Raw genomic sequence first — 22,423 nt, 5'->3', positions numbered from 1 at the left:
CCAAGCTTTGAACATCTAACAGAGCACTGTTCAAACTATCATCTGAAAATGGAAAGAGTATGGCACAACTGCAAACCTACCAAGACATGGCCGTCCACATAAACAAATCTGGCCTTTATGGAAGAGTGGCAAGAAGAAAGCCATTGTTGAAAGAAAGACATAAGAAGTCTCATTTTCAGTTTGTGAGACAACATGTTGGGGACACAGCAAACATGTGGAAGAAGGTGATCTAGTCAGATGAGACCAAAATTTAACTTTTTGCCTAAAAGCGAAACACTATGTTTGGTGGGAATATAACACTGCACATCACCCTGAACACACCGTCCCCACCGTGAAGCATGGTGGTGGCAGCATCATGTTGTGGGAATGCTTTTCTTCAGCAGGGACAAGGAAGCTGGTCAGAGTTAATGGGAAGATGGATGGAGCCAAATACTTTGAAGAAAACCTGTTAGAGTCTGCGAAAGACTTGAGAATGGGGCGGAGGTTCACCTTCCAGCAGGAAAACGGCCCTAAATATACAGCCAGAGCTACAATGGAATGGTTTAGATCAAAGCATATTCATGTGTTAGGCCGCGTACACACGCGCGGACTGTTCGCCCAACTTTGTCCGTCCAACAGTTTCAGCAAACAGTCCGCTCAAAATTAGCATGGACGGACATGCCCACACACGACGAACGAACAGTTTGCTGAAACCGTGCGCGATGACGTGAACAGCACGTACGACGGGACGAAAAATACGACGTCCTATACACTGCATTATAGCTTTCGGCGTGAAAATCCTTTCTGAGCATGCGCGCAACTTTGTTTGACGAACAAGCCTACACACGAGCGGGCTGTTCGCTGAAACAAGGTTTCAGCGGACAGTTTTTCGGAAATTCCGAAAAACCTTGTCTGTCCAACTGTCCGCTGAAAGCCCACACACGAGCGGACTGTCCGCCCAAACACTGTTCAGCGGACAAAGTTGGGCGAACAGTCCGCCCGTGTGTACGCGGCCTTAGAATGGCCCAGTCAAATGCCATCCCTAAATCCAATTGAAAATCTGTGGCAAGACTTGAAAATTGCTGTTCACAGACACTCTCCATGAAATCTGACAGAGCTTGAGCTATTTTCCAAAGAAGAATGGGCAAAAATTTCACTCTCTAGATGTGCAAAGCTGGTAGAGACATCCCCAAAAAGACTTGCAGCTGTAATTGCAGCGAAAGGTGGTTCTACAAAGTATTGACTCAGGGGGGCTGAATACAAATGCATGCCACACTTTTCACATATTTATTTGTAAAAAATGTTGAAAACCATTTATCATGTTCCTTCTACTGCACAATTATGCGCCACTTTGTGTTGGTCCATCACATAAAATCCCAATAAAATACATTTACATATTTGGTTGTAACATGACAAAATGTGGAAAAGGTCAAGGAGTATGAATACTTTTTCAAGGCACTTGACTAGTGTAGTCTGAATGTTCCCCTTATACTATTCCTTACCTATTAGAAACGAGACCACACCATAGGTTGGAGTAAACTGGCCACAACAGCCTTTATTAAACATAACTCAAAATTCACTCCAATAACTTGTAAATATGAAAATATAAATATATATAAATATAAATAACTTTATTAACATTAAACCACATTAAATAACATTAACTGCCCATTCTGGTGATCTCTGACGGTGACCCCACTTAAGCCAATACCAAATCACTGCGGTACACCTGACCAACTTCCCAAAGGCCTCCACCTGTGACCGGTCGGAGACAACTTCCGCCAGTGAACATAACCGTATTCCCTCCAACGTTCAGGAATACCCAGAGGGGCCGATCGTTAGATGAGCCCCCCACACCCTCAGATCCCTTCTGAGTACCTGTCTACCGTCAGAAACCACCAGAAAACACACCGCCACAGCCCGAAAGGGTGACCCCCTCAACCTTGAGGGCCACCCCCCACCCTAAGAGCTTTTTGTATCCCCTCCTGTAAGCCCAAGGACCAAAGGTCAATCCCCACATCCGATAGGTGAACCCCATCCTGCCGCAGGTAAAGACCCACATTCACCTCCAACTCCCGATGCCGAACCACAATGCCCCCGTTCTGCACCACAAACCGCCCAACCACCTTATTCACCCTTATCCTGGTCTTCTCAATGCTGGCTAAAGACCTAGCCCACCGCCACACCGTTCTGGCCACAATGTCCGACCACACCAAAATGGTGCCCGGGAACAGGACTCACAGGCGCAACACGTCCGCCTTAATGTCCGCTAAAATATCCTTCACCTTGCGAACACCCAGGTCGTTTCCCCCAGCATGAACCACCAGCACATCCGGGGGCCTGTCCCGCAAAGCGAATCGCTCCACCTCCCTCATAACACGCTCCCACCGCATACCCGGGAACCCCAACCACATCACCCTAGCCACCCGCCTGGGGATACCCAATTGCCTGCCTGCTGGTAGAGAATCACCTCTCCTGGCCCCCCAGCACACGTACGAATGCCCCAGGATCCAAACGAGGCGTGGAGAACCTCCATCTGGAATGAAAACAAGAGAAATAACACAACAACCAACGGAATGTTACAAGCACAGTACTCCCCCCCCAGAAATCCCAACAACAAACAACACCCCCAGCCGCACCCACCTTACCCCAGTACCAACTGCGGCCGGACATAGGACCGGAACCTCCGGGACTCTCACCTACCAATCCGGCGAACCACCGCCTCCTCCAGCCCACATCGTGCCGCTTCCGTTGCCGCCCCAATCCGGAAAGAGTGGGACGCGTATTCCCGCTCGTCCAAACCCACCGCTCTCAGGCATTGCCGAAAAACCGACACAAACTGAAACCGGGATAGAAAAGAGCCCTCCGCATGCACCAAAAAGGGGACTGCCCCCGCAGGCCGCACCACCCGGAAAGCCCCTACCGCCGCCACCGGGCATACTGCCGAGCCCGGAAGGGCGAGCAGCGTAATCGCCACTCCCTTGCCCCGTTGATCAGTCTTGGACCTACGCAACCGTATACTCACCCGATCCGCAACCACCTGCACATCCTGATCCAACAGACCCCCAGCCACCCGTTTCGAGCGACACACCAACTCCCCTATCCTAAAAGCCCCATAAAACGCCAACGAAAAAGCTGCCGTAAACAGAACGGTCTCGTAAGCAGACGAGCAAACGTCCACCAGCCGAGAACAAATTGCCACCAAATTGTCAAACGACACCGGCCGGCACGCATCCCGACCCTTCCGATCTCTCCTGTACCCCTTCAACGTTTGCCGCACCCAAAAATCCTTCGTCCCGTCCGTGCTGCAACGTGGACAGAAGAATCGCACACACATTGGAGGCAGGCGGGCCCACGCACAGAAAGTCATCCAAATAGTGGATGACCGACTCCAGGCCCGAAACATCTCTCACCACCCATTCCAAAAATGAGCTAAAAGCTTCAAAATAGGCGCATGAAATGGAACAACCCATGGGTAGGCACAAATCTACATAAAACTTGCCCCGCCAATGGCATCCCAACAGCCGGAAGCTGTCCGGGTGGACCGGCAGAAGTCGAAACGCCGATTCCACATCCGCCTTGGCCATGAGAGCCCCACGACCATACCGCCTGACCCACCGTACCGCCGCGTCAAAAGACGTGTAGGAAACCGTACACGCCTCCGGGTCAATGAAATCATTGACCGACCCCCCTTTCGGAAAAGACAGATGATGAATCAAGCGAAACTTCCCCGGCTCCTTCTTAGGGACCACACCCAACGGGGAAACCACCAGGTCCCCCCATGGCTGCACTTCGAAAGGCCCGCCCATCCGGCCCAGCGCCACCTCCTTACCCAATTTGTCATCCACCACCCCCGGGTGATCTAAAGCCGAGCGCAAATTCCTGGCTAACGGCGGCACCCCTTCCAAAGAACATGGAATCCTAAAACCGTCCCGAAAGCCCGCAATCAAACCCCCGCGCCGCCTCACTATCCGGATACCTATTTAGGAAAGGAAGCATCCTTCCCAGGTTCACCGGTGTCATCCCTTTTGTGACCGGCGTCACCGGCGCGCTTACCCTTTTTGAAACAGCGGGACAGGGGGTGGGTGCCGCCGCACCCGGAGCACTCATGCTTGAAACGGCACGCGCTCCCGAATTTACAAGCCCCTTCATTAAAGGGCCAGCACACCCCCCACTTTTTTCCGGCCGGCAGTCCCGAGGACGACGCACTCCCGCCCCCCCCCCTGAAGAAACGGAGTGGGCGTCCGCGGAGCAGACATAAGCCTCATCCATAGGCTTATGTCCTTGTGATCCCAGCGCAGTTCAGCCCGCACCGCCTTCCGCTGACGAAACTGCTCATCATAGCGCAGCCACGCCAACCCCCCATACACCCGATGAGCCTCACCAATCGCGTCCAGGTAACAAAATAACGCCGAGCAATGCTCGGGGTTCTTTTCCCCAATCACGCTAGCCAAGATAGCGAACGCCTGAAGCCAATTCGCAAAGGTGAGCGGGATCAGCCGATACCTACGCTTCTCCTCGTCGTCCTTCTTGACCCTATCCAAGTTAAACTTCTCGAGGGGGAGCAAAGAGAAAATCTCCACATACTCACCCTTGCCGATCTTGTCCCTCACCTCCTGCTTCAAATGCGCCCCCAACGGGCCCTCGAAGCAAACATAAACTTCGCACCGGGCAGCATCCGCGAGCCTAACCAGATCGGACCGCGCCCCCGGGTCCGCGGGCACCGGGGGGACCCCCGAGCCCCCAGCTCCCGCTCCCCGCTGCCACCGCAGGCGGTGCGTCCCACGCAGGCACAGCCTCCGCCCCCCCGGCCCCCCCCCAGTACTCAGCCAGGGGGCCACCTGAGGCGACCCCGAGCCCCCAGCAAACTTACCAACAAGGGCCTGTAGCCCCTCCAACAGCTCCTGCAGCGGACCCGAGGGCCCCCCCGGGGCTACTGGCCCCGCCCCCCCAATGAACCACCCGAAACCCCCCCATGTCATCCCGGGACCCCGTGGGCCCCGCACCCCCCTGTGACACCCCCATCAGACCACGCAAAGCATCCGCCAGCAATGTAGACTCGCGCAACTTACCCGGCCCCCCCGGGGCCCCGGCGACCTGAACTGGTCCGGGCGCAGAAAAGGACACCTCCTCCTCCTGGGACAGCTCGCTCTCGGACCCGACCTCACCAGCGCGCACCGGGGACGCCGCCATCCCCCTGTGCTCCGTGCGGTCCTTCCGGTCCATGCGATCCGGGACTGCAGGCAATGTCCTCCTCCCCCCGCCGCCCCCGGCATGCCGGCATCTGAAACCGGCCCTGCCAGGCACCTTGGCGGCCTTCTGCGACCCGCCCTCCCCCCCACCAGCATGCGGCCCCCCGCCCCCCCGCCGCGCGGATCACCGCTCCTGAGCCAGCAGGCCGCAGATCCACCGCCATGTGCACCCCCCCCTGACACCCAAACCCCGAGCCACCCGCACACCCCCCCTCCTCCGCAGGGCCCCGTGCAGGCCCGGCGCTATTGCCATGCTGCCGCAAAGCCCCGCCCCCTCCGGTCGGCGGCGCAACGACCGCCCGGACCGGGGAGAGCCGAGTACCGGCCGTTTCGCCGGGGGGACCGAACGGTCCTCCCCCGGGCTCCGGGAGTAACGAGGCGGCCGAGGTGTAGGCCCAGGGGAAAAACGCGCCGGAGGCCGAGACCTCCGCGCGCGCAGCTGTACCTCACCTGTCCCGCCGCCGTCCTCATCGCCGTCCGCCAGGTCACCCACGCGGTCCCGCAGCCAGTCCGCTCCGTGCACCTCCGCCGCCCGTCGCAGCCACGCGAAGAGTCCCTCAAGGTCAGCCATAGCAGAGGAGCAGCGAAAAACTGCCTACTCTGTGTCACACTGGGCTCCGAATGATCCCTTAAAGCCACACCCCTCCCTTTTATGTGACCCCTCCCCTACACTGAACTTGTTTCCTGCAAACCTTTTTCCTCAACTCCACCCATAAAGCTTAACCCTCTGTGTCCCTCATCCACACTGTCATGTCCAGCACTCCTTATATCATTTCATTCTTAATCCGTGCTTCTCTATACCTTAATAGACTGAAAGTCAATGGTACAATGCAAAATACGGTTTATAATAATGTTGTATAATTGTTACATAGGTTAAAAAGACACATCCATCGATTAAAAAAAAAAAAGCAATCTACATTTAAAGTGTTACTAAACCCACAACAGTAAAATCAGTCTGTATATGCATTAAATCATGCTTGTTATACTCACTGTGGAAACCAAGGAGTTAATTCTCTGCATTGTGTAAAAAGGCTGTTTGATCCTATCTTCTATGATCATCCCCTTTTTCCACAGTTTCCAATGCATCTGCTGATAGAACAGAGACCTAGAAGGCACTCTGCACATTCTCAGTTTGGTGTGTATCGCTAGCAGTTTTTTCTTTATGGGGGAGGGTGCATGTGATCAGCACAGGGCCAATCAGCACTGTTCAGACAGAGGGTCAGGGGTCATGCAGCCTCATAGGACAGTCAGAGGAGAATAAAAACCCCTCCTACAAGCTTTACCCAGTGCTCGGCTGGACACTGATAGAAGTCAAAAGACTGCTATATATTACTGTTGAGAAAAGGTGTTCAGCTGTTTACTGTATATTTACTAAAATGGTTGCATTTCCATGTTCTGTGTATTGTGGGAGACCAGATATAGTGAATGCACAGTCCTGGGTTTAGTAACACTTTAAGTGTATCAGAACACTTAACCTGCAGTTGATTTCAAGGAAGGCAGGGAAAAAAGATAAGATAAGTGCAGATATTAACCCCCCTGGCGGTATTCCTGAGTCAGGCTCGGGGTGGAAGTTTTACACCAAAATCGGTAACCTCGAGCCAGACTCGGGAACGCATCGCTGTATGAAGGAGGAGGTTACTTACCTTCTCCCTTGGATCCAGTGATGTCCCCCCGCAATGCGAGCGGCTCGTCCTCCGCTCGATTCATCACGGAAACCGATCTCCATTCCCTGCGAGCATTGCGACGCATGGGGACGGAGATCGGCACAAAATTCAAAAAGTGAAACACACAGTATACATGCAGTATAATGTAATCTTACAGATTACATTGCTGTATGTACTAATTTCACATCCCCTTTGTCCCCAGTGGTCTGTCCAGTGTCCTGCATGCAGTTTTATAATATAAAAACTGTTCTTTATGCCTGGAAACTGGAGATTGTCCATAGCAACCAAAACTGTCCCTTTATATCAAAAATTATTTTAGACCAGCTAGAAATAATATATAAATAATAAATTGGAATCACTCGCAGAATTGAGGGATAGTGATTTGTGGGGAGATCCGTCATCAAATACTGAAAAGTAATGACAGTGACAATTCTGCAACTAAGCAAATTTCAGTGTTTTTGATTTGATTACATTATTAAATAATTTTTATTATTGTTATATTATTATTTGGTATAATTATTTATAGTTATTTATTATATTATAATTTATGATTTCATTTTTCAAACTTTATCATACCCGGGATGTCTGCTAGACTCTGGTTTGGACAGATTTAAGTGATTCCTAAGAATTATAGGCCTACAATATAAAACGGCAAATTTTCATGCAAAATTATTGTACCGCTTTTAGCACCTAAAATCCAAAATAATCGTACCGCCAGGGAGGTTAACATTCCACAATGTTTCTTCTTCTAAATGTTAGTAGACATTTATTTTTAACACATACACATTGTTTACCTGTAAAACACTAAACTGGTTTTATTTTTCTCTTTCACGCCTTCCATTTGCTTCATTGTGAATATCAAAAAGGACAGTTGGAGCCAATAAATGAGGTGAGTGCATGTCATAATTATCCAGCTACTTAATACACCATCTGAAGATGTTGCTGTGTTAACCACTTCAGCCCCAGAAGGATTTACCCCCTTCCTGACCAGAGCACTTTTTCCGATTTGGCACTTCATCGCTTTAACTGACAATTGCGCAGTTGTGCGACTTTATACCCAAACAAAATTGACGTCCTTTTTTCCCCACAAATAGAGCTTTCTTTTGGTGGTATTTAATCGCCTCTGCGGTTTTTATTTTTTGCGCTTTAAACAAAAATAATGTAAATTTTGAAAAAAACACAATACAAGCAAACCCAACTTTAAATGGGATTTATTTACTAAAGCTAGAAAGTGCAAAATCAGGCTCACTTCTGCATAGAAACCAATGAGCTTCTAACTAGCTTCTAGTTTGTTCTATTAAACTTTGGTAATAAAACCTGCAAGCTCATTGGTTTCTATGCAGACGTGAGCCTGATTTTGCACTTTCTAGCTTTAGTAAATAAACCCCATTGTGAACTTAAAAGTGGGGCATGCCTGTACTTTTTGCTATAATAAATATCTCCATTTTTTTAAAAAGCAAATTTTTTTTCAGTTTAGGCCAATAAGTATTCTTCTACATATTTTTGGTATAAAAAAAAAATCACAATAAGCATATATTGATTAGTTTGCGCAAAAGTTATAACGTCTACAAAATAGGGGATAGATTTACAGCATTTTTATTTATTTATTTATTTTTACTAGTAATGGCGGCGATCTGAGATTTTTATTGTGACTGCGACATTATGGCAGACACATCAGACAATTATAACACATTTTTGGGATCATTGGCATTAATACAGCGATCAGTGCTATAAAAATGCAATGATTACTGCAAAAATGTCCCTGGCAGTGAAAGGGGTAACACTAGGGGGCGATCAAGGGGTTAACTGTGCTCCCTGAGAGGTGTTTCTAACTGAAGTGGGAGGGGACTGACTAGAGGAAGTGACGGACCGTGGTTCCAAGGTAATAGGAACACACAATCTGTCACTCCTCTCTGAACAGAACACTATTTGTATGTTTACACACACACAGTTCTGTGTTCTGTCCTTTGTGCTTGCGATCGCTCGTGGCCAGCGGTCATTGCGACCATTGACCAGGAACATCGGCACACCCGCTGTGCACCGGGCACGCACACCTGCTATCCTGACCCTCCAAGCTGACATATAGCTACGACAGCTCGTGCAGGGGAGCCAACCTGCCACAGTATAACTGGTCAGGAAGCGGTTAAGAAGGGGGAAATGTACACAGTGGATTGACATCTCTTAAAGTAGTTGAAAAGGCTAAAATGTTGTTTTGTTTTAGATGAGCTCCCTTCCCAACCAGGACTCACAGTGCTGGGCACAGGACGTCATTCCCATACAGCCTGAGTGGCTCACACACATATCTTGGTTCGCAGTAAATAACAAACATGTTATACATACCTGTTGTGTGAAATGTTATTACACAGAGCAGCCCGGAACCTACTCTTCTGGGGTCCTGTGCTGAGCATAGTGCAGCTCGCTCCCAAAGCCCAGAGCGGTAGACTTCCCAAGAGGCTGTTATAGATGCTTGGAGCAGTGCAGTCTTTATTTTGGCATTTTACATAAGGGAGCTGATTTATCTGCCAAAGTATTTGTAGATCTGTTTATGCATTTCTAAGGTTTAAAAGAACCCTGCCACACAGCACAACCAGGAGGATAGTAACACTTTCTCTGTTACAGGTATTGAATACAGAATAGATACAATTGCATTCAGCACTGATTGGTTTCCAGTCCTGTTTCTCCCTTTTCCAGTCTGAGTGCTGCCATGTGGGAGATTGCAGGTGGCTGATGCCAAGTCTAATTCTCGTACTAACAATAGTTGCATTTTAAAAAATACATGCAACGATGTATTATTGAATACCAGTAGCTGCCTTAACCAGTTCCTTTATATCTGCCTTGAGTTCAGTTTTCGGTTTCCGGGAAAAGCCTGTGTTGCCCCAGGAACAAATCAGATTCTGAACTGGAAATATGATTTAATAAATCGAAGCGATTTCTTTGGTAAACCACTCAATTTCATACAATCATTTGTAATTCAACAGTTTTACATTTTCTTAGATGGATGCATTGTAAATTATAACTTATTGGTAAAACTGAGTTTCAGTCAGGGGTCAAGTCCTGGGGAAAAAAGTGTGGGAACTCCCACCCAAGATCCACTCCCCCAATAAAAAAAATAAAAAATGATACGCTCATATGCACAAAAGCTTCAAAAGTGGTATTTTTCATCCAATTTTGTATTGTGTGTATGAAGCTTAACTGTTAGTACATAAAAAAAGCAATTCTCAATAAACATAAATACAGTAATTCTCTGAATAATCAGCATTCATTCAATTGTGCTTCCATGCAAATGTGAACATCGTGTTCTGATCTTTATTGGGGAATTTTATTTTGTATATAGAGTGTTTATTTGGTGAGTTTAAACTTTTCAAAGAATAGAGTTTGGATAACATAGGGTTAAACGGAAAGGTCATAAATTAACTGCACATTATCTGGACAGAATGCTTAGGGAGATAGTGATGTGTTCCTGCTTAGGAGATGTATGTTAGCTTGGGGGGGCTGCAAACTCTGCAGGGCTCCAACACACACTCGCTGCTATTCCAACCTAAGCTATTACCACATAAACTTCCCTCCTGGCATTAAACTTTGCCAGGTATTGTGCTCAGCTTACCACCCCAAACTGATGTTCCTCCCTCAGCTCACCTCTCTCCCTGCATGTCCTGTGAGCAGAATAGCTGTGCTCCTCCTCTGGGTTCTCTCATCATATGGCACTGAAGATAGAGGAGGGGGAGATTCAGCGGGACACACAGAGCAAGTATGCAGGATAAGGGGGGGAGGATGAGGAGACAGAAAATCAGGAGGGGCCGACGGGGAGGAGCGCATCACGAGAGGTTTGACTAAATACAATCTCTTAGCAGCAGGCACCTGATCTACCCGTCAGCTAGCTGTGATTGACAGGTAGATCGAAGCGCAAGCTGCCATGGGGCCCCCTACTGGCAATGCCTGAATGGTCAGGTGTGCGGCACTTACTATTGCGAGCTGTGTCGGCGGCTGCTGGTGTAGCACCTGCCATACAGCTTGCATACTTCAAGGTCTTGCGGGACATGGCTGCTAATGGGAACTGAGTTCCTGTTGTGGAAAAAGTACAGGAACTCCGTTCCCGTGAGTTCCCGCAGGACTTGAGCCCTGGTTTCAGTGACCATGCAAATGTAAAAAGCACCAGGTTGGGTTTTTTTTTTTTCTAAGGCTAGGTTTGCCCATTTTCTGGAAAGAGTGCGGCTAAGTAGTAGACTTATGCTGTGAGCCAAGGATGGCCTCTGTTGACTGAAATAGCCAGTTTGGTACGTTGTACCACCTGTCAATTCAGCATGCCTCGTTGAATTTGACACAACTGTGGGTGACAACGCCCATATTTGGGAAATTACCTGAGTCACTGTGTGTGTGGAGCCTGATGGGAAACTGAGACTAGTTCACCATCAGGGCTGCCTTAATTTTGATGGACATCCATGGCAGTGGGCGAATTTGAAAGTTGCTATTAGACTGAATGGTGGCCATGGATGCACCCACTGATACGTTCTGTCACTCAACAAAAGGGCGGACCTGATGGCGAGCTAGTCTTTCAGTTCCCCATCAAGCTCTGCCCACCCCTACTACAAAACTGGGAAGGTTTTCCTATTTGGACACCCCCGACCTCTGATGAATACAGGATCCTGTCTCTAACCGACAGTTTCAGTGCAGTGTATAGATGTGCAGACAGGGGGTAAGGTGAGGCTCTGCCATGAACATAAAAAAAATTAAAAAAAAAAAAAAATGGTTGAGCTTTGAGGGTCGCAGCTCGGCGACCTGTATGAACAGACGATCTGTCTGTTCTTCCCTCAGAGAACTGGAAACTGTATGTTTACACACACAGATCCCGGTTCTCCTTGTGCCCCGAGCGATCGCGGGAGCCCAGGGGTGATCGCAAGGGCCGGGCACATTCATCGGCTCCGTGGTCGAGCAGGGGGTGTGCACGCGCCTCCTAGTGGCTGTCTATGGTACCGCCGTACCATGATGGCGATTCGCGCAGCCGAGGCATGTTGCAGCAGTATAACTGTAGTGGCTGCTCGGCATGCTGTTAAAAACAATATATTATAATTATTTGTATATTACTTACTTATGCTAATTAACCACTTGCCACCCACGCCAATTCTGACTTTTGTAAAAATCATTATTTTGTTGCTAGAAAATTAATCAGAACCCCCAAACATTATATATATTTTTTAGCAGACACTCTAGGGAAAAAAATTATGGTCATTGCAACTTTTCATGTTACATGGTATTTGCACAGCAATTTTTCGAACGTGTTTTTTTTCCTGAATATATAAAAAAAACACTAAAGCTAGCCCGATTTTTTTGTATATTATGAAAGATGATTTTACGCCAAGTAAATAGATACCTAACATGTCACGCTTTAAAACTGCCCACACTTGTGGAATGGCGCCAAACTTCGGTACTTAAAAATCCCCATAGGTGACACATTACATTTTTTACAGATTATGTTTAGAGTTACAGAGGAGGTCCAGTGCTAGAATTATTGCTCTCACTCCAACGTTCACGGCGTGTGTAACTGACCTCACTGCATGTCTCTGGAGCACCTATGGAATTCTAAAGGGTGTTTATGAATTATCCTCACAAGAAAGACCTGCAGTAAACTAGTGCTTCTTGCTGTTTCTTCTCCAGGGGTTCCTCTCCAAAATTTCAGATCTGCTGCTGTGTCGTTGGACGTGTAGAAACTGCTGTCAAAAGTGTTATGATTGTACCTGCTGCCAGTCCAGTGAAGATGAAGTGGAGATCCTGGGGCCCTTTCCAGCACAAACACCACCATGGATGTTAGTATAGTGAAGAAATAATGCTAGTGGCTGCTGGTCATTACAGTTTTGTATTTTACATTCATGAGAGATGTGATAAAGTTACCAAATAAAGTATATAGGTGAAATTACTTATTTAACCACTTCAGCTCTTCTACCTGTTCATATCTTACAGATCAGATGACATTTTTATATTTCTGTTACGGGCCTGTTGATTTGGCTATAAATTTGTCATACCTTAAAGAGTGACGCCACTTTTGTTGAGAAAAAAATCATTCACCTCTGGGTGATCAATGTACATTGCAGGGATTTAACAAAGTTTGTTGCAAATTCCTACCTTTTAAAATAGATGTTTGTTTGTCTGTGCCCAAGTTCAAAGTGAATGTGAGTGGGAGTGACTTTTTCATTAGTGATTAGCTGCTGCACTTGCAGCTGCTAATGAGGAAAGTGGTAGGGTCTTAATCCCTTTAGATGTGAGTAACACTTTGAGAGTATTCCACCAAAGCTGACATGTTTGTTGCAAAGAATGCCAAAAATCTGATTTGCATCTTACTGCAGAATTTTGGGAAAATCAGTGAGCCAATAACACAAGCAGAAAGGGACATTTCCGCATTTTGTACACCATCTGTGTACAGAATGCCTCCAGGTTGGTATATTGTATCACATTGCATTTTACAGAAATGTATAGCACTGCAGAGTGAAAAAAAGGCAATTTTTAATAACATTATTTTACAATATAGCTTGTATCACAATTATATATGCTATATTTTTTTTTATTTGTGACATTTTTTTCCTACGAAAGTTGAGTTGCCCTTTAAGATAACAGTCATACACTTATCAGTTTTTGGTACTACTAACTAGGATTTTAGTTTGCAATATTACCTTGCGCAATTATTTTATTTTTAATGCAATCTAGGGACAAAAATGTAACAAAATATAAAAATTCTAATTTTTACCAGTGTTAGCTTTAAAACAACCAAATTATATTTCTGCAGATACGTTTAAAATATTAATGGCAAAAATCAGCAGAAAAATAATAGCAAAGGAGTCAAGGGAGTCAATAATATATATTTTTCTTATGATGGGTGAAATGTTGGAGCCGAGCAAAAGTTTGGCCCACACATCGCCTGTTCGCCAATTCAGCAAACACTCGAATTTGCATGGCGCTGTTCACCAGGGATGTTCACCTGCCGAGCGCCCCACAATGCACTGCGAGATGCACAGGGAATCCTAAGCCCTATCTGCGATCAGATTTTGATCTGACTTTTAGTGCCATTATGTAGTGCAACTTGGATGCTACATGGATGGGGTTTGCATCTTTTATGGGGCCAAAATCAGGCTGGAATCACACCAAATTATTGCAGGAACCTTTTCCAAAGTTGCACAGTCCTGAGTTGCATTTATGTTAATAGGCACCATTGAAAACAGTGCGATTTCCATTGTCATGTGATTTTGGGGGACTCAAGACGCATCTGAAATCACACTAGTGTGAACAGAGCCTAAATGGCTTTCACTCTGTTTTTCTCAAAATGTTTCAGTGTAGTTCTGGGTAACATGGGTAAGTTCACCTTTGGAACATGTTACATGTTCCACCTCTGGCAGCTTCTCCCCTGATCTCCCTTTCTCCATGGCAGTGGTTGGGGGTTCTTCTCCCTGACACTTTTTGAAAAGAGCGTGGCTGTACAAGGTTCTGCCCACACAGCCATGTCATTAATTTACAGTTTTCTCTGAATGATCGAACTACAAGTATGGTCTGCCACTGCATCAGAGGGACTTGTAGTGTAAATGAGCTGCAGAGGCGCCCATGAGCGCTCTCGTAGTCCATTGGCATGTCCTCTGGCTTACAAACAGAAAGCCTGTACAGAAGTACAGACTGAGTACATGTCTAAAGGAGCCCACATTGCACTTGTGATCTACTGATGTTGGGTGCAATTCTTTCCATGTTCCTACTGGAAAAAATAATATATGCACTTTTTGCAAGTGTGAATTACAATTTATTTTTCTGTAAAGGTGAACTTATTTTTTTTAAAAAGCAGGGGATTTTAGTTTCACCAACATTCACATTGCACATACAGGAAAGCTGGAAACCTACCGAAAGTGAATCATGATTGTAGGGCTAATATTTGGATTTGCAGGGAGTTAGATTATCTTCAGCTGTATGGGATGATGAACTAGAGAAGTGGGTTCTCTGTAGGAATCGGTGGAGAATCTTTGATAATAATCTATTTAATACATATAAAGGGAATGTGTGTTTCTTTGTTTATTATAGTCAAAAATAAATTTTTATAAACATGGACCAAAATCAACGCAAGGGCAGCTATTGGCTACTGGCTATTGAACTTCCTTTTTCTAGTCCCGTAGTAGGTCATCACGTTCTAAACGAACAGACTTTGGTGTGATCATGTGTAGGCAAGTCCATTTCAGTGGAACTTCTTTGGAACTCTGTTGGAAAGACCGTCAGAGTTTATTCTGATAGCAAAAATGGTTGTGTGTATGTGGCATAAGCCTCAGATTTCTACCAGACAAAAGGAAAATGCTGTGTTGTGCTGTAATGCTCTGAAAACCTTTTGTTATGTATTAAAAGTTTAATTATCAAATACAAATTTTTGTAGGTAATGAAAAAACGGTATACTCTAGTATTAATTTTTTGTACTATTACACTGTTTAAAATTCAATAAAATTGAGTTTTCACAAAACAAAACAGAAAAAAACAAAAGAAACAAAACCAACTACAATAAAATTGTATACATTTAACTTTCCCTTTAACAGCAGTTTTAGATAAATACAACAAATGATCTGGAACCCGATCATTTAAAGTGGTTGTAAACCCTTACAAACCACTTTGACCTACAGGTAAGCCTAGATTAAGGCTTACCTGTAGGTCCAAGAAATATCTCCCAAACCTATACGGTTTAGGAGATATTTGCCCGAAGACGGGCACCGCGCAGGTGCACTGAGTGTGGCATCGTCGATGACGAAGATGCCGTGCAATGGCGCGCCTCTCGGCTCCCGTGCGCATGCGCGGGAGTGACGTCATCGCGGCTTCGCCAAATGACAGCGGCGGAGCTACGAGACCCCACCGAGAAGATGGATGCGCCGGACTACAGGGGACAGCGGTGACTTCGCTGGCTCCTGTGTCAGGTAAGTGACAAATAATGGGCTACTATGCGATGCATAGTAGTCCATTATGCTTTGCCTTTGCAGGGAATGAAAGAGTAAGTAAACTCATCAGGGTTTACTTCCTCTTTAAAGCTCAATAAATATGTATTTTTGTTTTTTTTATAACATAGCTGTTCTATGCTGTACAAAAAAAAAAGGTCATTACTCTTTAAAAACCTCTCTCTAGTTGGTAGGTTGGCATACTTGAAGCAAAATATTATATTTCTCTTTAAATCTGTCAGAACTTTTCAACACATAAATATACTACCATATATGCTAAAGAGCTATTAGAAAAAATTGCTCAATTACCTCCTACATTCTGTGTATTGTTGATGTTTGTACCATCCAGATAATTAATAATCATTTTGCACATAGGATAAATAATCGCAGTGATGAAAAGGAAGGAGATTCAGACAATACAACAAGCGAGCCACCTCCAACGCCACAGGAGACCTCACCAGACAGAAGAAGATCATCTTCAGATACATCCAGATCTACATATAGCCTCACCAGGCGCATTTCAAGTAAGAATTCTTAACACTCTTTGATATACAGTAACTAGGGTCATATGCCTAGACTATAGAAAATTAAATAGTTTATGAGGTCATGGTAGCTCTAGTTCAGTCTTTCTTAACAAGGGTTCCCTGAAACCGTATGGTTTCTTCAAAGGCTGCTAGGGGTTCCTCGAGCAATTAGCAATTTGTGTCTCTCTAATGAGCTGCCGCTGACACCAATGACCTATGTGTAAGGGGACAGTCTTCCCATTGACCACCAATGTAAGGAGAATTTTTTTCCCTTAACCACCAGTGCAAAGGGAAACTTGTCCCAATGACCATCAACGTACGTTTTTTTTTCCTCCTTTTCACTGATCATCAATGTGACGACTCTTCCATTGACCACCAAGGTAATGGATTCCTATTCTTTTCTGGCCAATATTATCATTTGATCATTTCATTAAATAATATAGTAGTATAGAGCAATCGTGAGTGTCAAATTCCAGGTATGCCATATTCCTTATTCTATTATTTATTCTTATATAAAACATACTGTTCATGCGGTCTCATGAGCTGTAGATTAAATATTTATTAGCTGTGGTGCCCTGAGACCTTGAAGTTATTTTGAGGCTTCCTTTGTCTTAAAAAGGTTGAGAGAGGCTGCTGTAGACATTTATCTGCATCTGAACCAAGGTTGAAGCTAGCATTTTGTTTGATCCCAGGCTGCAGAGATTTATCAATACCTCTTACCAAGTCACGATCAGACACGTGCACTGCTTATGTTTACAACATCATATTTAATGATGTATTAATGAAGCACAGTGTATTAATTTGTGTCTTTTTATCTGCCTGGATTTCAACAGTTAGGGTCTCAACCCCCGTTTAGTTTATTTTTTCAGTGTCACTGACTGAACGCTTGAAAAAGTAGACAAGGATGCTCTGAATGTTCTAAAGAGGTCAATGTAATGTCTAAAAAAAGAAACCCATCAATTTAGCTAAGCTTCTATGACAGGACGTTCCAAGAAGAACACATACTTCTGAGTATAAGGACATACAGTAAAGCCTAGGATTCGTGATGAGATTATCGGACGAACGATCGTCTGTTTTTTTTTTTTACATGCTAGACTCCATATCGAATAGGTTACAAAATTACAAAAATTCTCGTATGACAGGAAAAAATTCGGAAGTGATGTAATGTATGTGTATTGTATTTTTGGACGAAAACTGTACTGATCAAACAAAAATTGTACGATTTGGTATCGTACGAGAATTTTTTTAATGTTTGTCCCTAAGGAAAGTCTCAGAGGACAGCTGTGTACTAACGAACGATCTCTTCGAAAGCGGTATTTTTTGTACGATATTCTGATCGTATGTACGGTGGCTTAAGGGCAACATTGCATCAACAACTTTGTAGCAGAAATTCATAGTGGCTACAGATTTCTCTGCTTGTTTTTCAGGTGATCTGTGTTTACACTAAACTCTTGGGAAAAAACGATTTCGGGCTATTTTCTATGTAAGAATAAATTGCCTTTACTGAAGGCTGTATCATGTTTAGCTGCTGTTCATAAAACTGTTATGTCCCATACACACGGACATTCTGACAACAAAATCCATCAGATTTTTTCCGACTGATTTTGTGCCAAACTTGTCTTGCATACACACGGTCGGACAAAGTTGACGGAATATCCGATCGTTCAGAGGGTAGTGACGTACAACATGTACATTGGCACTATAAACAGGCCAGTAGCCAATAGCTGCGTTCTCTTCATTTATTCTGAGCATAAACGTTGTCAGTCGTAATTGTCTACACACGATCGGAATTTAAACGATCGGATTTTGTTGTCGGAAAATTTTAGATCTTGCTCTCAAACTTTGTGTGTTGGACATTCCGATAGAAAAAGTCTGATGGAACCCACATACGATCTGATCACACATTTTCCATCGGAAATTCCGACCGTGTGTACAGGGCATTACTTTTATTCAGCCCCACAGTACCGCAAGCACCAAAAGTCAGCACTGAGACTTATAGTTCTGGCTGTTGTACACACAGATTATGACGTTCATCTGCCCCTTCTCCAATCACAGAAAGCCTTGCATTAACTGAAAAGAATACAGCTTTTTTCTGTATGAGGATATGTACATCCTGAAATTACAAGTCTCAGTGCCAGTCGCTTGGCATTTACACACTATGCAGGCTGAATGAAAGGAAGAGTTATATTGAACGGAGCAGCAGCTAAATGTGTGATATCCATGAGGGGATTTAGTTTTACACAAGAAATAAACCAAAAATGTTTTTTTTTAGCTTTAGCTACTTAATTATGTTGGTGCGGTTACTAGCTACAATAGTTCCCTATGCAGCAAGAACTTGCTGGTCTTCCGTGATCACTAGTAGCTGCATTAGATAGCACGATTGGCTGCTAATGCTAGCGATCCTTTAGCGCATGGTAGTGATCAGTCACTCGGCGATGAAGTTATAGATTGATGGAGCCATTGTAACAAAGGCACAGAAACAAAAACACTATATACAATGTAGTTGGTTCTCTAGCTACTACAAATCTGTGCACCAAAATCACCCAAGAAAAGCATTCTGGTCAGATAACGAAATGTTTCCTCTATTCCACTATGGCAAAATGCCAAAGCCATAGGTAGAGCTAGCATGTTCCTGGGGTCTAAAAAATGTAAATTAAGTTTTTTTTTTTTTGTGGTTTTGTAAACGCTATTTGTTTATTGCTGCCACTTCATTGAAACAGCTGGAGTGGAATCAAGTGTTCCTCTATCTTTTACTTAAAAGCAGTTGTAAACCACAGCTGGCAAAAAAAAACAAAAAAAAAACACCTGTAAGGCAATTGTTTTAGCGGTCGTATACTGTTTTTTTAACTTTTACCTACATGTAAGCTTATAATAAGGCTTACCTGTAGGTAAAAAAAATATCTCCTAAACCTGTATGGTTTAGGAGATATTCCCCTCGCAATGCGCACAGGGGATTTTCGGCTTAAAGTCCGGCTGTCGTCAGACTTTGCTAGAAAGAAATCTCCCGTGCGCATGCGCAGGAGTGACGATATCGTGGCTTTGGCCACTCACGGCGCCAGAGCCGCGATACCCGGAAGACAGGCCGAGGGGACATGTCAGTTCCCTCGCCGTGGATCGTCAGAGATATCGGGGCCTCGTTATAAGGTAAGTATTTCATAATGAGCTAGTATGCGGTGCATACTAGCTCATTATGCGTTTTCTCTTGCAGGTCAGAAAAAAAAATTCAGCGGGTTTACTACCGCTTTAATGTGCTGGTATGCATCGCATACCAGCACATTATGGAATACTTACCTTAGAATGAAGCCCTCTCATGGTGCCTGGTCACTGCTGAGAGGGCTGACATCTTCTCCCGGTCTTTCTTCCGGGTTCGCATCCTCCGGCTGTGTGATTGGCTGGAGCCGCAATGATGTAATTCCCGGGCATGCGCGGGCGGGAGCCTTTGGTTTTGGCACGAAGCTCTGAAGTTCCGGCAAGTTACCTGGATGCATGCAGGGTGAATATCTCCTAAATAGTGCACGATTAGGAGATATTCATTTTACTCACAGGTAAGCCTTATTATAGGCTTACTTGTAGGTAAAAATCACAAAGTGATTTTTACTACCGCTTTAATGATTTGATCTAATAAAGTGGAATAATATCAATACATGACTAACTAACAAGTTGGAAATTAACTTTTAAAATACCTAATTCATCTGGAGTGGGGCTTTTAAGGTGCCAACAAAACAAAAGCAAAAATAATTTGAAATGTATCACTGATTAAAATGTGACACAATAAAATAAAGAGGAAGGAGGAGGTTAGGTGGCCATCAACACCCCCGCATCAAACAACAGGTTGTTAAACAATTCATCTATTGATGCAGGATTTGCACAACAGATGACGTATCTTTTATGATATTATCATTTAATAAAGCTGGTCAATGATTTCTTCAATGCTTTTCACAATAAGCTTCTTCAGAAAGATATCCCACATGACTGTAGATTTGTTGTGCTGCCCTCAATCCAAAAGGGAAGTCGCAGGACAGGGATGGTTTTATCAAGCACCCAAACAGGGTCAGTAGAGGAAATAATAAGGTAAATTGTCAGCTTTAGTAATATACACTATATTACCAAAAGTATTGGGACACCTGCCTTTACATGCACAGGAACTTTAATGGAATCCCAGTCTTAGTCAATATGAAGTGAGCCCACCCTTTGCAGCTGTAACAGCTTCAACTCCTCTAGGAAGGCTATCCACAAGGTTTAGGAGATGGTTAGAGACTGAGGACATGATATAAAAGATGGTTAGAGACTGAGAACATGATATAAGAGGTGGTTAGAGACTGAGGACATTCTACAAGAGATGGTTAGAAACTGAGGACATGATAAAAGAGGTGGCCAGAAACTCTAAACATGATACAAGAGATGGTCAGAGACTGCGAACATGATACAAGAGATAGAGACTGAGGAAATGATACAAGAGATGGCTGGAGACTGAAGATATGATATAAGAAAGAGATGGTCAGAGACTGCAGACATGATACAAGAGATGGTTAGAGACTGTGGACACGATAAAAGAGATGGTCCGAGACTGCAGACTGCATTTTTCTTGAGCTTTTCTTGCACTAAAGGTGCCAATAATGGGCAACAATAAATTCATATTAATTGAAATTGATGATATGAATTCATTAAGTGGAATATAATACAATTGTATATAAAAATAGGAATATGTTTTTTAAACTGTCATTTAAAGTGCATTTTCGGGTTTCGGCATCAAAATTTCCATTCAGTGCACATATTTCTATATAGATAGATTATAATATAGATTGTATTTCTGTTCAGCTCTTCTTGTAGCTTATACCTACAGTGGGTATAGAACCAATCCCTTCAAAATAATCACATGTTGTTGCTTTGCAGCCTGAAATGAAGACATACACAGTTTTTGTTTTTTCCAGCTGTATTTACTAGTGCAACTGATAACATCCAAGTGAAAGATAAAACACCAACAGGTCAGAACAAAATGTAAAACATTCAAAAACAGAATCACTGAGTTGGAAAAGGGATCATCATCTCCTAAAATGACTTGTAAACTCAATCAGGTGTAGCTAATCACCTTCTCAATGTCATGCAAAGCCATTTGACTTTCAACTTTGATCAGCTATGGTCATTTTGATTAGCTCAGCAGTGCAGGAAAAGAGCTTTCCTGGAGCATTTTGGTCCCTGGTAGTGCAATTGAAGCAAACAATCAACTATGGGTGGCAAGGTACTGTCACGGGATCTCCAGGATAAAGTTGTGGGCAGGCACAAATCAGGAGATGGATACAAAACAATTTCAAAGAGTTTATCAATGTCTACAAGCACAGTGAAGTCTATTATTAAGAAGTGGAAGGTATTTGGTACAACACAGACCCTCCCTGGATCAGGACTTTGCTCCAAACTGGATGAAAGAGTCAGGAGAAATATGGTCAGAGAGGCCACCAAGAGGCCTACAGCTACTTTGAAGCAGTTGCAGGAATTTATGAGAAAGAGTGGTCATTGTGTGCATGTGACAACAATATACCGTATTTTTTGGACTATAAGACACACTTTTTCCCCCTAGAAATATGGGGAAAATGTTCCTGCGTCTTATGGTGCGAATATACGTTTGGCACCGCTCCCCGCTGAGATCCGGAACGCGCCTTGGCCTTAGGACATGCCTAGCTCTGGAAAGGCTGCCATCCCGGTGCACCCGCCGTTTGCAAAGTGATCGTTCCGTCAAATGACAGAGCGATCACATGTAAATAAACCGTCATCTTGATGACGCCGGTTCCTCTCTCTCCTCTGTGTACAGATCTGTACAGTGGAGGGGAGAGATCGGATGACAGTAGCGCTGTGGGCTGCATCTGTAGTGCTCATAGTGCTGTTCTGTGACAAGTGCAGTCACAGCCATCCCTCCATACCCTGCCAATACTCTGCAATACTCTGCCATACCCTGCCAATACTCTGCAATACCCTGCCAATACTCTGCAATACCCTGCCAATACTCTGCAATACTCTGCCATATTCTGCCAATACTCTGCAATACCCTGCCAATACTCTGCCATACCCTG

General features: G+C 44.6%; 1 protein-coding gene across 3 annotated transcripts in view; it reads left to right on the top strand.

Annotated features, from left to right (window-relative positions):
* The window catches only part of SYT17 (synaptotagmin 17), a 310,050-nt gene that overhangs the window by 56,696 nt on the left and 230,931 nt on the right, over nucleotides 1-22,423 (top strand). For all 3 annotated transcript variants that reach the window (XM_077448940.1, XM_077448941.1, XM_077448942.1), the window contains exons 2-4: nucleotides 7,767-7,784; nucleotides 12,548-12,696; nucleotides 16,210-16,358. In XM_077448940.1, coding sequence (XP_077305066.1) covers nucleotides 7,767-7,784; nucleotides 12,548-12,696; nucleotides 16,210-16,358 — 316 coding nt within the window. The remainder of the gene's footprint in view (nucleotides 1-7,766; nucleotides 7,785-12,547; nucleotides 12,697-16,209; nucleotides 16,359-22,423) is intronic.

Source organism: Lithobates pipiens, unplaced genomic scaffold (assembly GCF_037356315.1).
Source record: "Lithobates pipiens isolate NorthernLeopardFrog02 unplaced genomic scaffold, aLitPip1_a1.2 Scaffold_22, whole genome shotgun sequence".
NCBI classification, from domain to species: domain Eukaryota; kingdom Metazoa; phylum Chordata; class Amphibia; order Anura; family Ranidae; genus Lithobates; species Lithobates pipiens.
Note: the sequence above shows the minus strand (reverse complement) of the source record. Positions and strands in the feature narration are given on the sequence as shown.